Source organism: Pipistrellus kuhlii, unplaced genomic scaffold (assembly GCF_014108245.1).
Source record: "Pipistrellus kuhlii isolate mPipKuh1 unplaced genomic scaffold, mPipKuh1.p scaffold_m20_p_34, whole genome shotgun sequence".
Classification (NCBI taxonomy): domain Eukaryota; kingdom Metazoa; phylum Chordata; class Mammalia; order Chiroptera; family Vespertilionidae; genus Pipistrellus; species Pipistrellus kuhlii.
Genome location: NW_023425534.1, coordinates 3,875,965 through 3,893,605, shown reverse-complemented (window position 1 = coordinate 3,893,605; position 17,641 = coordinate 3,875,965). Strand labels below are relative to the sequence as shown.

At 56.6% G+C, this 17,641-nt stretch overlaps 1 protein-coding gene across 7 annotated transcripts in view; it reads right to left on the bottom strand.

The window, feature by feature from the left end:
- PIK3CD (phosphatidylinositol-4,5-bisphosphate 3-kinase catalytic subunit delta) overlaps positions 1-17,359 on the bottom strand; it is a 31,183-nt gene extending 13,824 nt beyond the window's left edge. For 2 of the 7 annotated variants that reach the window (XM_045570597.1, XM_045570599.1), the window contains exons 1-3: positions 17,194-17,358; positions 15,586-15,706; positions 1,226-1,396 (exon numbers count right to left, since the gene is read on the bottom strand). In XM_045570597.1, the coding sequence (XP_045426553.1) occupies positions 1,226-1,366 (141 nt within the window). In that variant the 5' untranslated portion in view covers positions 1,367-1,396; positions 15,586-15,706; positions 17,194-17,358. Of the gene's footprint in view, positions 1-1,225; positions 1,397-15,585; positions 15,707-17,193 lie in introns of all 7 variants that reach the window. The other 5 variants (XM_036460911.2, XM_036460916.2, XM_045570600.1 and 2 more) reach the window with 4 other exon arrangements.
- Positions 17,360-17,641: the final 282 nt, after the last annotated feature.

Below are 17,641 nucleotides of genomic sequence, written 5' to 3'. Positions count from 1 at the left end.
GAATAATCGCGTGAGGTGAGACTGCCGGGACCCACGTGTTTTGGTATGTTCACAGCGCTGACATGTGAATGCACATACATGTACAGCTCTGAAAGCAGAAAAGATTAACCTCAAAGTAATGTTGACCTAAAGTTAACAAGATGAAAAAGATGTGACATTTTAGCTCTGAAACAAAAGGATATGAGAGTTCATAATCAGGATTTATGACTACAAACAACACTGTACTGTATACAAAAGAGAAAGCAGCGAACAGCGGAAGGGTTAACTGTGGTTTTCTCAGATAATTTGTTCCTCCTACTGGATCATAGATAATTCTTTCCTTCTACTTTTTCTTGTTCCTCTATCTCAATGGGTCCATATTACTTTTGAAATAGAAAAAAAAAAAGAAACTTAATGTTTAAAGAAATCTTCCAGGAAGAAAAGATTAAAAACAACAACAAAAAACAAAAAAAACCCTCAAGGCTGGTCCATGGCACCATTGCTTCTCTCCTTTTCTGCTCTGCTCTCAAGTGTAGCTTTTAAAATCCTGAGCTAAGGTCTTGCCCTGTGGCATGTCACACTCTGTAAGCGGAACAAGCCAGTCACTACCAAATACCATCCAGATGTCTAATCTCCTGACTCAGTCATTTACCCAGAAGATTACTCAACGAAAAACCAAAAATACGATTTCCGAGGATGTGTTACTAGGACGACAGCCCTGAAGACAAAAGACCAGCAAAGCCCTCGGTGGCCCTGGATGGAGCGGGTCCCTCCACCAGCCAGGCCGGGCGAGGCGGGCCGCGTGGGCACACAGCCCGAGCGCTCACAGGCACCTGCAGGCGCAGCCGAGTGAGGAATGCGAGGCAGGCTCTCACTGCAGGTGTTTAAACAATTCCTACACATCACCGAGGGCACTCACAATTCCCGCCCGAGGCTCACACCTGAGAAAGTACGCTTGTGAGTGTGGGGGGTCTGTCATCCTGAGTTCCAAACGCTAAGGACGAGTTTCAAGGGCAAGCCTCAGCTGGTCTGCCTCAGTGGACTGAAGGGTCCTGGGTTCGATTCGGGTCAAGGACATGTACCTCAATTGCACGCTGGATCCCGGCACCAGGAAGGGCATGTTCAGGAGGCAACTAGTCAATGTGAAACATCGCTGTCCCCCCCCACTCCCTCTAAAAACCAATGGGAAGATACCCTCGGGGGAGGGTTGATATAAAGAAATAAATAAATGAGGCCTAGACGGTACCTTCTTGATGGTGCTGAGGCTGGCATTGCGGGACACGGGGAAGTTCAGGTAGACCCCCGTGGGCAGCAGGAAGTCGACCGCCACGCTCTGGTTCTCCTCGTTGGCCCAGAATTCCATGGGGCAGTCCACCCCCGGGGGCATCCTGCTCTCACTGCTCCGACACCGGGCGTCCTGGGAAGGGGAGAAGCCGGTGAGCGGCCGGCGGCACGGAAGGCCTTCGCGGGGACCCTCTGGGAAACGGGGTTCGGGGATTGGGCCACAGGAGGCTCCGGAGGGAGGCTGGGCCCCCGAGGCTGGCCGCCCTCGGGCCTCCTCCTGCCTGGGTGGCCCTGGTCCGGCTGGGCCGAGCCACCTCTCATCAGGGCGGCTCCTCGGCCACATCCCTCAGCAGTGGCCCAAGTTCAACCACCAACAGACCAGTTCCAAGCCCGTTTCTCAGGGGCACCCCCGGGAGAGCCGCCCGGCCACCCCCTGGCCAAGGAGCCACGTGGCCGGCACCCGGGACGGGGAGGGACCGAAGGCGACAGCGCTGAGCCTTCCTCACGGGAAACCACACCGAGTGGCTGACAACGGCTTTGGGCCATGAAACAATCTGTTCAAACACCTCAGTCCTACCAACCCCCTCGGTCACCCCCCTCCCCAGGAACAAAATGGCACAGACTCAAGGTCTCCAAGGGCCCCAGCACCCCAGGGTGCCGTTCTGCCTGTTTATGAATAACGTCCATGGATGTTTTCAGACTGGTATTATACGAATAGGTATCCACAAGGCCCAAACCGGTGTGGCTCAGTGGATAGAGCGTCAGCCTGCAGACTAAAAGGTCCCAGGTTCGATTCCGGTCAAGGGCATGTACCTTGGTTGCAGGCACATCCCCAGCAGCCGGGAGGGGGGGGGGGGAGCAAGAGGCAGCTGATTGATGATTCTCTCTCATCGATGTTTCTAACTCTCTATCCCTCTCCCTTCCTCTCTGTAAAAAATAAAATATATATTTTAAAAAATATGTATCCACAAATAACTCCTAATATGTTTGCTTGCTTTAAAACTATGCCGATACACGTGGCTCTAGTCCATTCTTTTTAACACTTGTGGTATTTCCACATTTTATTTACCTCTTCTCTTGTTGATGAATCTCAAGGTTTGTTTCTACTCTATGTATTACAAAAGCAATGCTACAATGTATATTCTTTTTCTTTTTTCCTATTCTTTTTAAAAATGTATTTTTATTGATTTCGGAAAGAAAGGGGGAGGGAAAGAGAGAGATAGAAACATCAAGGATGAGAGAGAATCATTGGTCGGCTGCCTCCAGCACCCCCCCCCCCCTGGGGATGGAGCCTGCAACCCGGGCCTGTGCCCTGACCGGGAATCGAACCCTGACCTCCTGGTTCACAGGTCACTGCTCCACCGCTGAGCCACCCAGGTGGCTTCTTGCTTGCATCTCCTTGTGTGCGTGTCAGAGTCATGATAAGTGTTGTCCAAGAGAAGTATAAAGTGAGAGGTGTGTGTGATGTCAGAGTTACCATAGCCACATTTAAAAAATAATTAAATGACAGGTAAAATTAAAATTAGCAATATATTTTACTTGACCCAGTATATCCAAATCATGGTCATTTTTTTATGTTATCAAGATAGAAAAATTACTAAGCAGACATTTTACATTTATTTTATTTTGAAATCTGCTGTGTAATCTATACTTGCTGTGCACACTACGATTCAGACAATAGGTTTTCATCAGAAATCTTCCTCTCGCCCTGGCAGTGTGGCTCAGTGGGCAGAGCGTCGGCCTGCGGACTGAAGGGTCCCAGGTTCTCTCCTGGTCAAGGGCACGGACCTCGGCTGCGGCTCCTCCCCAGCCAGGGCCCTGGTCGGGGTGCGTGCAGGAGGCAGTCAATCTCTGTGTTTCTCTCACATCGACATTTCTCTCTGTCTCTCCCCCTCTCTCCTCCTCCCCCTAAAAATCAATGAGAAAATATCCTCAGGTGAGGATTAACACACACACAAAAAGAAATATTCATCTCTAAGTGGATTTCATACAATTGGCAGGTGAAAAAGTAAGGCTTACACACTCAAACGGTTCTAAAGATACATTTAAAAGTTTTCAAGTAAAGGAATTCAAGTACCCACCCTTACATGTACACGAATTAAAATGAAATAAAATGCCATTCCTCAATCCTATGTTCGGAGCTCCGCGGGGCGGGCCGGCGGCCACACAGGACAGCGCGGCCGGGGCACACACTGCGAGGGGCGGCCCGGCCACAGGTGTGGCCTGCTGCAGCCGCCGCCGTCACTGACGCCACCAAAGTGAACGGCGACATCCGTGACAAGAGCAACACAGCCTTCCTCTCACCGACACCTCACAGACTCACTCATTCCTGCCGACCGAGAGGCCTCAGGTGCTCCCGTGGTTACAGTCTGCATCTCCCCGATTTCCCATAAAAGGCCAATCTCCAAACAGCCTGCTTAGAAGCGAGGCCCGTGTTGCTGTGCAGGTATCTGTCCTTTTCTTATGAGCTTGGAGTTTCTTTGTATATACTCTAGATGGAATTCTTTTGCTGCTTAAACGCATAGGAAATATCTGAGTCACCTTTTTATTTTGTTAATCGAGGGTTTTTTCCTTTTGATGAGTATTTTTTAATGTTGATGCAGACAACTTTTCAACCTTTTCTTACGTTTTTATGATTTTTATTCTTTAGAAAAATACTTCCCTAATGTAAAGTCACATCCTTCTAGATTTAAGTGACTTGTAAAAACCAGTTGAAAGGAACCCTAGTGGGTTTGGCTCAGAGGATAGAGCATCAGCCTGTGGACTGAAGGGTCCCGGGTTCGATTCAGGTCAAGGGCATGCACCTGGGTTGCAGGCTCATCCCCATCCCCAGGTTGGGGCACATATGAGAGGCAACCAATCGATGTGTTTCTCTCACATCGATGCTTCTCTCTGTGTCTCTCACCCTCCCTTCTACTCTCTCTTAAAAAAAAAAAAAAAAAGCTTATGCCTTAGCCAAGGTCAAGGGCACATGCCCAGGTTGCAGGCTCGATCCCCAGTGGGGGGCGTGCAGGAGGCAGCCAATCAATGATGCTCTCTCATCACTGATGTTTCTATCTCTCTCCCCCTCTCCCTTCCTCTCTGAAATCAATAAAAATGTATTTCTTTAAAGAAGCTTAAAGGGAATGTTTAATGGGAGACAGACATTCCGGTGGCCCTGCCAGGTTGGCCGGCCCTGCCTTCGGCGGGATGCAGAGGGAGCAGCTCAGTGTGCACACCGCCCTCCACTACCTGACTCTATGCCGAGATCCTGTCCTGATTGTCAAACCACATCCTATCCGGTTCCTCTTTCTGAGAATGGCCAGGCCAAAGGCTTCTTTTCTTTCTTTTTTTTTTTTTTCTTTAAGAAAGAACGTAAAAAGAAAAAGGAAAAGATTTCTTTATTGATTTCTTAGAAAGAGAGGACCATTGATGAGAGAGGGAAATATCAATCGGCAGCTCCCTACAGGCCCCACTGCGGATGGAGCCTGAAGCCTGGCCATGTTCCCTGACCAGGGATCCAACCCGCAACCCTTCATTGCATGAGGCGATGCAACCCACTGAGCCACACTGGCCAGGGCACGCTTCCTTTTTTATTCAAATGCCGGGGCTCCTCAGGCAGCCGGAGAACCACTCACCACGCTCCCTGGGCTCCGGCCGGGCGCGGGGGGTCAGGAGCACCTTCGGCCATTCGCTCCCGAGGCCACGGCCAGAGGGACGGACGGGGCCCAGGCCGCAGGCCGCCTCAGTCCCTCCTCTACGTGGAAACGGAGCTTCCCCCTGCTTCACCCGCGGGGAATGCAGGGGAAAACCCACTGCTGCCCGGCCGGGCGGCTCAGTGGGGTGGAGTGTCGAAAGGTTGCGGGTTCGATTCCCAGTCAGGCACATACCTAGGTTGCAGGTTTGATCCCTGGTTGGGACCCACACAGTCCTTTTCTATGGGCTGACCCATGTCTCTCTCCTGCATCAATGGTTTTCTCTCTTTCTCTCACCGTAATCCTCTCTAAGATAAATAGAAAGCGTAGCACTGGGTAAGAATTAAAAACAACAAAAACCCCATTCCTACAAGGAGCCTCTCGGGATGGCGTGGGCAGCACATGACCAGATGCCGGACGCGGGCAGAGGAGGGGGACGCGCTCCCGCCTTGTGGGCCCAGGGCCCGGTGCCGCTGCCCATGAGCCCGGCTCTGCAGCCTGCAGACACCAGCCGATGCAGGGCTTCCGAACGGCCCGAGATCACAGACTGGACGGCCACTGGCACACTGACAGCATCCGCGGTGCCCTCAGGACGGCGGGCCGCTCCTGGGCAAACACCCGACGGAAACGCAAGCCTGTGGCATCGCTGTCCTAACGCCCGGCCTGGGGACCGCCCCATGCGCACCAGCCCTGGATGGAAATGAACTGTCCGCTCCCCCTGGGGACCGCCCCATGCGCACCAGCCCTGGATGGAAATGAACTGTCCGCTCCCCCTGGGGACCGCCCCATGCGCACCAGCCCTGGATGGAAATGAACTGTCCGCTCCCCCTGGGGACCGCCCCATGCGCACCAGCCCTGGATGGAAATGAACTGTCCGCTCCCCCTGGGGACCGCCCCATGCGCACCAGCCCTGGATGGAAATGAACTGTCCACTCCCCCTGGAAGGGGAAGAGGGGCAAGAACGGGCTCTAGCCACACACGATACAAATGAGCAGCCGAAACCGGTGTGGCTCAGTGGATAGAGCATCTGCCTGCGGACTGAAGGGTCCCAGGTCCGATTCCTGTCGAGGGCATGTACCTTAGAAGCGGGCACATCCCCGGTGGGGTTGTGTGCAGGAGGCAGCTGATCGATGATTCTCTCTCATCGATGTTTCTAACTCTCTCCCTCTCTCTTCCTCTCGGTAAAAAATCAATAAAATATATATATTTTTAAAAATGATCCGCACAAGCGTGGAGCTGGATGAAGAGATCAGGATCTCCGCACGGAGTGGCGTAGGCAGCTCCCCGCTGACGCAGGGGAGATGGCCTCACCCTGGGGGAGAGCAGTGACCCAGGGGACAGGGAATGAGGGCTCTGGGTGCTGGGAATTTGGGGTTTCTTGATCTGAAAGAGGGGGACTTTTCAGACTCAACACATCCTCAGTCCAAGGGGCTCCAATGGGCTCACTGCACTCGTGGCCCGAGCCCCAGGCCCAGCCCATTGGAGCCCCGGATTCCACCATCACCCACCCACCCACCCCGCCCTGCCCCTGGCATGGGGACTGGAAGCCAGAATGAGCCCCAGGCCAAGCCCATCGGAGTCCCGGATTCCACCACCACCCCCTCACCCACCCCGCCCTGCCCCTGGCCTGGGGATTAGAGCCAGAATGGGACTCAGGCCCAGCCCATCACTGCAGGTCATCGTTACAGTGATTCCAGGATGTGCGTGGGAATGTCAGATCCGTGCGATGGGTTTTGACACCTGGATCTCTTTGGGGACTTCCTCCTGGGGAAGCAGAAAACACAGAATGTGTACCTAACGCGCAGGTGACCTTTGCTGCCCTTAAGGGGCGGGGCCTGAGAAGAGGAAAAGCAGAGCTCAGGGTGGAGAGGCCACCGGGGGCCCAAGGACAGCCTCTGGTCTCCTGGATCCAGCCATGCCTGAAGCTGACGCTACTCCTGCACTTTCAGTTCTATCAGCCAAGGGTCCCGGTATCCATTCTGGTCCAGGGCACATGCCCGGGTTGCGGGCTCGATCCCCAGTAGGGGGCGTGCAGAAGGCAGTCAATCAATGATTCTCTCTCATCATCGATGTGTCTATCTCCCTCTCCCTTCTTCTCTGAAATAAATTTTTAAAATTTATATTTTTAAAAAGATGGGGGACAGGGAGTGAGGAGGTGGGATGACAGCAGGTTTGGGCTTGGGAGACTAGCTGGGCGTGGAAATTTCTCAGGATGGGGACGTGTAAGGGAGAGCCACGTTTGGGGGCAATAGAACAGCCAGAGTCACATCGCAGACAGTGAGTCTGAGCTGCGACTGAACACCCAGGGAAGACAGACAGAGGGTGGGGCCAGGCTGGCGCCAGGGGAGAGATCGTTATGGTCACGGGCTGTGACCTGGGGGCAGCAGTGACACACAGACGCGGAGCCCTGGGGGCAGGTGAGACAGAGACAGAGGGTCAGAGAGGGGTGGGACCATCCTCGAGGCACGAGGGACCCAGCAAAGATGAACCATGAGTAACTGATCCTCCCTCACTCTGACTCGTCCAGACGTTCAGGCAGGCGTGTGTCTGTCCACCTCTGAACCGTCAGTAAAACATCAAAGGCAACTGGGCAGGGAGGAGCTCAGCTCCTTTCCTTCACCGTCCCCTCCGGGCCAGCACACGCACAGAAACGGCCGCCCAGGACCCTCCATCTCCTGGCGAGCGGTTCTCAGTGGACGCACTCCCTCCAAATATTCCCACGGAGGTCCCCTCCCCCGGCCAGCAGCTCCCACCGGATTTATTTCTAAGCAGGAGGGCAGGCCACGGGTGCAGGCGGCCCCTCCAGGCTGGGAACGGGGCTGCAGCCCGTCTGCTGGCCCCCGGGGCTGGCGGACGTGCTAAGAAATTCCTTTCATTCCTTCGGAAACTCCAGGGACTCTGAGCAGCATCTCCTGAGTCATCACAAACGTGGCCGCCGGCCCCTGTGGACGGACAGCCGCGGGCTGCTGGGTGCCGCTGCCAGCAGGCGCAGGGCCGCGGGGAAGGGAAATGTGCCCCTTTCCCCGAGCGACACACCCCTCCTCCCCAGCGCCCTCGCCATCGGGGCCTGGGGAAGTGACCCTGGAGAGCGCATGTCCGGCTCGGGGCCCACAGGCCCCGTTAGCCTTCGAGTCTGACATGGTCCCCGGGTCACCAGCCCATCTGTCCACAGCGCGAGACGCTCTTTGATCCTGAGACAAAACCTCTGCCTAGCGCCCGGCTTCAGAGCTGAAAGTGACACCCAGAAGCCCAAGGGCCTCAGAAACTCCTAGAAGGTGGTTCTACACGTCGTCCAAGTGTCTCCGGCTGGGAGGACCCAGACCAGCAGGGGCCGGGCTTCTGCACTGTCCTGCCCGGAGGTGAGTCCGCGCACCTGGCCTCTTGACCTGGCTTATTTCCAGGTCCTTCTCAGCCTCAAACAGTCCTTCTAGCCCTCGCCGGTGTGGCTCAGTGGATAGAGCGCCGGCCTGCGGACTGAAGGGTCCCGGGTTCGATTCCGGTCAGTGGGCTTGATCCCCAGTGTGGGGTGTGCAGGAGGCAGCCGTTCAATGATTCTCTCTCATCACTGATGTTTCTCTCTCTCTCTCTCCTTCTCCCTTCCTCTCTGACATCAGTAAAAACCTATATATTCTAAAAAGTGCTTCTAACCAAGCGTTCTGTCTCCGCAGAGAAAGGCATGGACACTCTTCCCATCGCCCGGCTTCTGTGGGGCCAGATGCCAGGGGGCACCTCAGACACGGAGCCCCCGGCGAGGTCCTGCACGTCCGCCTTGAAGGAGCTTCTGGAAGCCAGGCCCTGCCCTGGCCGAGAGGAGAGGCCCTCCTGGAGACCCCGGGAAAAGGGATGGGACAGGTCTCTCTCAGACCCAGGCCAGGTCCTGCTCATTCATTCACTCATTCATTCGTTCACTCAGCAAACACGGCCTGGAGCCCCAGGGGGTGGGAGGGGGAAGGGCAGCGCCACCTGCTCCCACGGGGTGTTGAGCCTAATCGGGGAGACAAACAGGGACGGACGGGGAGAGACGGGCCGATTCCGAGAGTAAAGGAGTCGAAATGGAGTAAGAATGAGCTTGCAGCTGCAATCGCTTTGGCTCAGCCGACGGAGCGTCGGCCTGTGGACTGAAGCGTCCCGGGTTCGATTCCGGTCAAGGGCATGTACCTTGGTTGTGGGCGCATCCCCAGTAGGAGGTGTGCAGGAGGCAGCTGATCGATGTTTCTCTCTCATCGATGTTTCTAACTCTCTATCCCTCTCCCTTCCTCTCTGTTAAAAAAAAAAAAAAAATCAATAAAATATATTTTAAAAAAAGAAAAAGAGTTTGCAGGGAGGGTCCCTCACGTGAGACCGTGTGGGAACTGAGGTTCAAATGAGGAGGAGGCCCCGGAAAAGCTCTGAGAAACCAGTTCCGGGCGGCGGGCGCAGGCCGTGCAGAGCCCCGAGGTCAGGTCCTGGGTCAGAGGCCTGAAGGCGAGCTGACCCGACGGCGGAGAGAGGGGAGCCTGCGGGGGGGCTGTCGCCAAGGCCGCGGGAAGTCACTGGTGTCCAGCAGGAGCCTGACCCGGCCTGGCTCACACTTGCCACTGAGGACACGTTGGCTGCTGGGAGGCAGCGGAAGGAGAGGAAGAATGAAGTGGGAAGGCGTTCGGCCCCAGGGCCCCAGAGCAGGCCAGGCCAGCGGTCGGCAGACTCATCAGTCCGCAGAGCCAAACATCCACAGCAGACGGTTGAACTTTCTTTGAGAGCCACATTTTTTTAAACTTAAACTTCTTCTAACGCCACTTCTTCAACACAGACTCGCCCAGGCCGTGGTGTTTTGTGGAAGAGCCACGCTCAAGGGGCCAAAGAGCCGCGTGTGGCTCGAGAGCCGCGGTTTGCCGACCACTGGCCAGACGGACGGGTTGGGCCTCCAGGCCATCGCACACCCATCCTCTGCCTGTGCGGAGGGGCGGGCACTCTCCTGGACAAAGAACTAACCTTCAGAACCTTCTGGACAAAGAACTAACGCCGCAACCAGGAGGAAGAGCGAATGGTCCCGGCCCCAACAGGCGGTCTCAGGACAGACGTGCCACTTTCCCAAAATACGAAACCTCTCACAGGACAGCAGTGTGTCCTCGGGGAGGCCCCGGCTCCCGGCCTCCTCCCGGCCCCGCGGCCACGGCGGCCCCAGGACGGAACGGGGTCCCACCGAAGCCCTGGGCCACAGCCAGACGGAGGCGGGCAGGCGTCTGCTGCGAAGCTCCCGGGGTGGCGGGCACACGGCCCAAAGGGAAGGGGAGGGACCTCCGGGAGCCGAGGCTCCTGCCCCAGGAGGAGGGAACGGAGGGCGGGTGAGGATGGGGGAGACGAGCCGTTACCCACAGACACAGACGGCTGCCTGGGAGGAAGCTGAGGCCGCAGCCACCACGTTTCTCCTCTGCCCACTTCTGCCTCCCTGTTACTTTTTAAATTTTCTTCCTCCTTTTCTTTTTTAAACTTTATTTTATTGCTTTGGGAGGGGCTGATCTGGTTGTTCCGCTCAGTTACGCATTCACCGGTGGATTCGCTGGTGGATTCCTGGATGTGTCTTGACCGGGGATTGAACCAGCAACCTGGGCATGTGGGGGTGACGCTCTGACATCGGAGGGCCAGGCCGGGCTTTGGTGTGTCTTCCTTTTTTAAATGTTCACCCGCCCCCTTTTATATGTGTCTTCCTTGAGGCCATAGTTTCCCCCTCCCCCTCCCCTCCCCCTCCCCCTCCCCCTCCCCCTTCCCCTCCCCCTTCCTCCCCTTCCTCTTCCTCTTCCTCTTCCTCTTCCTCTTCTTCTTCTGTTAATCTTCACCCCAGCGTATTTTCCCCATTGATTTTTAGAGAGAGAGGAAAAGAGAGGAGAGACAGACGGAGAGAGAAAAGCATCGATGTGAGGGAGACACCCATTGGTTGCCTCCTCTCCAGGCCTGCCCGACCCAGGTTGGAGATTGAGCCAAGTGTATGCCCTTTTATTAAAAAATAAATTAAAAAAAATGTTTTATTGATTTTTTACAGAGAGGAAGGGAGAGGGATAGAAAGTTAGAAACAGCAATGAGGGAGAAACATCCATCAGCTGCCTCCTGCGCACCACCCCCTACTGGGGATGTGCCCATAACCCAGATACATGCCCTTGACCGGAATCGAACCCGGGACTCTTCAGTCCATGGACCGATGCTCTAACCAATGCCATAATGGGTGCCAGGGCGAGGCCATAATTTTCAACAGGACTGTAACTTTTTACTTAAATCTAAGAACAGTAACTTATCATTTGAATACTTAAAAAGGAAAAAGTCTCTCCAATAGGGGGAAGCAAGACAGACATCAAAAGAGAGAGGTGTGCGTCTGGGAATTGTTTTATATAAAAACAGTAAAAAAGGCTCCTGAGCCCTGCTGCTGTCAGAAAACGTGAACCTCGGCCTGCAAAGTCCTATCCCAACCGCCTCCCTGGAGCTCGGCTCCAGGCCTCCCATCCCCCCACCCCGACACTGCACCCCGACACTGCACCCCCAAACCAAGAGGAAGGCCCTGGGCTCAGGCCTGGAAGTGCGGGGAATTCAGGAACTGCCCTAAGGAAGCAATTCAAAAGTTAAACAGCTACCCGCACACCGGCACCGTTGTGGCATTGTTTGTAAAAGCGATAAGTCCAGAGCAAGAGGGAAATGACTAAGTCCTGATCACACGCGAACTTGACGGAGTGGTGAGGTCACCAGGGCGCCCGAGCGTTCCCGACACGGAATGACACGGAGCACACGCCCGCCCACTATGCAGCACGCCATGGGCCACTCGGTGCAGGAGGCATCGGGACATGGAAACAGCTGACCTGTGGGTACCTGTGGATGTCACAATAAGGACTTTTCTTTTCTTTTTTTCTTTTTTCTTTAAAATATATTTTATTGATTTCTTATAGAGAGGAAGGGAGAAGGATAGAGAGTTAGAAACACTGATGAGAGAGAATCATCGACCAGCTGCCTCTTGCACACCCCATACTGGGGATGTGCCTGCAACCAAGGTACATGCCCTTGACCGGAATCAAACCTGGGACCTTTCAGTCCACAACTGATGCTCTATCCACTGAGCCAAACCTGTTTCGACTACAATAAAGACTTTTCAAAGTTAATATCCTTGAAAGTTAATGCAAGTGGATGATGGTTAAAATTACTTAACACCAGCCCTGGCTGGGCGTCTCAGTGGGTTGGAGCATCAGCCCATAAACTAAAGGCTGTGGCTGAATTCCCAGTCAGGGCGCATACCTGGGCTGAGGGTTTGATTTCCATTCCCAGCTCATACAGGAGGTGATCAATCGATCGATAGTTCCCTCTCTCTCCCTCTCTCACCTCCCCCCCTCCCTTTTCTGTCTCCAAAGATCAGTAATGGGCATATCCTTGGGTGAGGATTAAAAAAAAAAAAAAAGAATTGCTTAAAACTAAAATGCTTGCAGCAAAAATAATAAACAAATTAATTAATAGCAGTCCCCTGACCTCCACAAGCAGACACACCATCCCAATCTCAGTGTTTCTTTGGATTTTCATCTCTCCATTTCCACACAGTTGGTCTGCACTGACATTTCTGGGTTTCCAACTTTGAACTTCTTCCCTTAAGGTAAGTTTGTGTGTCCTGCAAGTACACACACACAGCCTCGCCGTCTTCTGAATACAGTGATGGGATCGTCTCTCGTCAAACATCAGTGGTTACCATGTAAATACTGTTCAAAGCCAGGCCACTCAGAGTGCTATGATTTCATTTCCTTTCTTGTTCAACTTTTTGTTATTCCTGTAGTTGATAGTTGCCTCACTTTTCATTTTGTTTTCTGTGTACGGATATGTAGTCCGTACCCCCCACCTGTACCCCCCGCCCGCAAACCCTCCATCGGAGCTGTAAGCTCCTCAAAATGCACAACAAACACGTCAGATAAGCCACCAGCTCCCTTTCTCTTGGAGCCACTCCTCCCGGGCCCTCTGCGATCCTGCTGCCCGGCCCCACGGCTGAGGTCCGGGACTTCTCTGCCCCATCACAGGCCTTCCCTTCACCGCCCGGCCGCCACCAGCCAGGGACCCGGGCCGCAGGTAAAGGAGCCGCGGCTCGCAGGGAGCAGGAGCGGGAGAGGAGCCACCGGGAGGAGGTCCCGGGTCCCGGGTCTGAGGGAGGGTGAGGGGAAGGATGAGGGATTCGCACCTTGAAAACAAAGCCCACAAACAGATGAGGCGACTATCAAGTCCGGGAAACACAAGCAGCTGGACGAGAAGAGGAATCTAACGGCGGCCCCGACGTGAACGCCCCACGGAACGTCTGATGGCGAAAGGCCTCCGTGGCCGCTGAGCGCCGGGGGTCGGTTTGCGCCAAGAACGTGACCTTGCAGCCCTCACCGCGGCGTGGACACAGCCCACCGCATCCCTCCCTCCCCGAGTCAGGATGACATCAGGGCAGGTCCTGGCCACGGGGGAGCTCGGGAGGGCCCAGCTTTCAGGTCCCAGGTGGGGTGGTGGGTAAGTGTCTCTCTTCTCACCCCTCCCAAGAGGCTGCAGGTAACGGCCGGGACACCGAGAGCCCTTGGGCGCCGGAGCCCAGCGAGGACAAGAGACGATTCATTGCACACTGTACACTGTGCCCGTCCCTCTCCCCCGGTTTGCTCTCTCATTCCGCGGGAGCGCATCCTGCAGGATCTTCCTGGAGAGGCACTGAGGGGGCCGGGGGGGGCGTGTCAAGTTTTTGAAAATTCATGCCTGAGAAGTATCTTATTCTGTTATTTTTCCTGGGATGACAATTACAGAATTCGGGGCTGGGAACGAACTTGAACTGGACATTCGGGGGAGCGGCCCCACCGTGCTGCTTCTGTCCGTCCAGGGCCGCTCTGTCCTCCGGCCTGGTGTCTGCGGCCGCTCTGGTGCCTGTCGGCTTTTTGTAACTTTTCTCTATCTCCGGTGCCCTGGGAGTTCCTCATGATGTCCTCATGGCACATCTCATTCTGTCCCGTACGCTTCTTTTGTCTTCATTGTGCTGGGTACTACTCAGAGACGCCTAACGTGGGGACTCCTTCGGTTCCAGAATTTTCTCCTGTAGTTTCTTGGATAAAGTCCCCTCCTCCATTTCTCTCCTCTCTTTTTCTTGAGCTCCTGTGAGACGGATATTGGGCCTCCTGAGCTGATTCTAATTTTCTTATCTTTCCTAGAAATTTATTTTTCAATCTTCCAGCTCTATCCCATGGAAATTTTTACTGCACCTATCATCGTTTTATATCCAATAGCTTATTCCTGTTTTATGAATGTTCCCTTTTTTAAGAATATATTTTGATTTTTTTTTTTTTTTTTTACAAAGAGGAAGGGAGAGGGATAGAGAGTTAGAAACATCGATGAGAGAGAAACATCAATCAGCTGCTTCCTGCACACCCCCTACTGGGGACATGCCCGCAACCAAGACACATGCCCTTGACCGGAATCGAACCTGGGACCTCTCAGTCCGCAGACTGACGCTCTATCCACTGAGCCAAACCGGTTTCGGCTAAATGGGTATTCTTATACATAAAAACATGGAGGGTTAAAAAATTACTCTTAAGAGGCATCTTCTGAAGCAAGCATCACAATGTGCAGAAGACACTCGAACACGGAAGCACAGGCCCACACAAGCCCCGGGCTTCTCCTGTGCCCCAGGCCTGGGGTCCCAGAAAAGCACCAGAGACCTCCAGAGGGTGTGGGGGAGGGGGGGTGCGAGGTGCAAGGAATTCTGGGCCAATCTCTTGGCCTATGACACCGTGGCTATGTCTACCTGCTTTAGGGGTTAAAATCCTGCTAAACATTTTGATCTTTTAAGAGACCCACATGTAACAAAAAAAAATCTGGAAAGTACCAATGGAGATCTAGAGAAAATGAGGGCTAGGGGGGCCTCCTGGGATGATACCACGCCGTAACCCACACGCTTTCCCTCCTGAAATGACTGTAGCTGTTCAAGCGTGTGGGCACGGAGGAATGAGCTGTGAGCGCACCGGACACAGATGCACCCACTGAGCTCGCAAAGGGGGCTGCACCTATCCGCCCGGGAGCTCCCCACCAAACCCAGCTGCTCCCCGACGCCGGAGCGGGTGCCCGGCCAAGGCCAGTCTCTGGCCTCAGTTTCTTCACTGGTACCATGAAAGGACTGCATTCATCTTCCAGGCTGACGTCCTAGACCTAGAAGCTCCGAGGAGCCTCCTATTACTGAGACAGTGACTGCCAACTCCCCGGAGAAACAGAATGTCCCCGGAAGGACTCCTTGAGACGGGAGATACCGAGTTATCAGAATTCAGCCAGGTCCTTTGGAAGAATGCTTTACTTTTTCTCGCCTCAAACAAGCCAGCCCAGTTCTACCAGGGCTGGGCAAGTCAGATACCAACTACGGCAGCCGGATCGTGGGCTCCAGGGCTCCCCGGAGCTCCCGACCCTCCCTGTCCCGGGCAGAGCATCCTTTCTTGGGGGGCTGGCTGAGATCTAGTTCACTTCCCGCTACGGGCTCGCAACACAAATCCAGGTCCTTCTCGCTCAGCTCCGGTCCTACCGAATAGTTCTCCTTTGGCAGAGTGGCCAGGGCGGGCGGAGGGTCACATTCCAATGTCAACTCATACACAAAATAACAGTGCTTCTCCCGGCATGCCGCTGGGCTCCTGCCCTAACCTACCTCTCTGGACTGGTCCGAGGAAGACCAGCGGCGAAGGCCCCTCTGCCTGGCGGATCAGAGATGAGCTGGGACCAGCGAGCGTCATTCCGTCCTCGCTGGACTCTGAGAGCTCCTTATCTGCCTGGAAAAAGAAAAAGGAAAAAAATGTAAGCATCTCAGAAACCGCCCGTGCATTCTCTTGCAAAACTTGAGCGTCAACGCGACTGCTTCAGCCGTGCTCCCTGTCTGCAAACCAAGCACATCCTGCTGGGTGGGCCCGCTCCGCCATCGGCCCTGCAGCCCAGCTGCCTTCGGTGGCACCGAGCAAACCACAGGAGCACGTCCCGGGCCCCGAGCAGACAAACATACACATCCAGATGACTCAGAGCGCTTTTTCGGGTAGTTTGCTGGTTTTGTTTGGCTTCTGAATGCAAAGTACCCGATCTGAGCCAAGCCTGGGTTGGCATTCCTTTCAGTCGCTGCAGGCAGCAGGTTCCTGAACGCAAGGTCCCCACTCGAGACCCAAACTGCATCCTCAAAAAGGACCAGGCCCGCTCCTGGAGACGGGGAGGGGGCCCACCTGGAGATTATCTGCCCCCAGAGAGGGAGGAAGGACCTGACCCCGGACCCTGGGCACAGCCACCTCCACAGCAGGGAGCCTCCTGCTGGAGCCCCTGGGCATGGCGGGAGCGAGGAGCCTGCACCGGCCTCTCCCGGAGACAAGCCCAGCCTAGGAGGCTGCTGGAAGAGGCACCCCTTCGGAGAAGGCATTTCCCAAGGACAAGCTGAGACCCTGCGGCCAGCCTCCTGGAGGCAGACCCCCCCCCAGCCTGGGGCGGTGGGGTGGGTGGTCCCTCACTCAGCGTCCAGGGGACGCGGCAAAGGCTTCCCAGGCGCCGTCACCCAGGAGGTCAGGCCAAGAGCCAAAGAAGAAATAACTTCCAGGGGTGATGGATGGAGTTCACAAGAGGACGGAAGAAAGAAACCCAAAACACAAACACAGCTCGCTCCCGGGGAAGGGAGACAGATGAGAGAAAGCACTTTCCCACCGGGGACGACAGAGCGGAAAGCAGGATGGAGCCGGAGGGAGGGCGAAGGCGAGGAGGGCTCCGTCCCCGGAATCCAGGTCAGGAAGTGCGGGCGGCGGACGGAACCCGCCGGAGGGCGGCCGGGGAGGCGGCTCTTCCCGGGAGAACGGCGGGTCCTGGGCGCCGGCTCCCCCGCCCGCCGGGCCCCCGGGCCCGGGTCCGCCGCCCTCGGGGGGCGAGGGCCCCCCGGGTTCAAGGGCGAAGCCGCGGCGGCCGGAGCGGCGGCGGGATGCTCAGCGCGGGCGGCGGGGGAGGGGAGCGCGGCGATCGCTGTCCTGACAGTAAACAGCCCGCCCCGCGCGGCGGAGGCCGCCCGCTCCCCGGGGTGGCGGGCACCCCGCCCCCCGCCCCTGCCCCCGGGCACAGAAGGGTGCGGAGGGGTCCGAGAGGAGCGCGGGAGCCCCCCGGCGGCCCGCCCGGCCCCCGCCCCGCGCCCCGGCCCCGGCCCCGCGCCCCGGCCCGGAGCCCCGCGGACAAAGCGGCGCCGGCGGGCGGGCGGGCGGGGGCGCCGGGACCCCAGCCGCGCAGGTGGGCGCCGTACCGGGTGTCGGGCCGGGGGCGGGGCCCGGTCTCCCTGGAGACGGTTGCCCAGGGGACGCGGCGGCCGGTCCCCGAGCGGCGGGTGAGCCTGAGCCTCCGGCGGCCGCGCGGAGCCCGCGGGGCCTGAGGGCAGGGCCGGGCGCGGGGCCGGGCGCGGGGCGGCGGCGGAGGGGCGCGGCCGGGGCGGGGCCGGGCGGCGGGCGGCGGGCGCGGCTGGGGCCTGGGCGGGGCCTGCGGGGCGGAGGCGGGGCGTCCCGGCCGGGGGCGGGGCATCTGGAGGGGCGGGGCGGGGCGGGGCTCCCGGCCGGGGGCGGGGCCAGAGCTGCAGCTGCGGGCACCGTCGCCAAATTCTCCCGCGCGAGCCGGGCGGAGCGCAGCGCAGGCGGGAGCCCTGCCCAGCCCGCTGCCCGCGCACCACCTGCGGGGTCGGGTCCCGGAGCCTCGGGAGG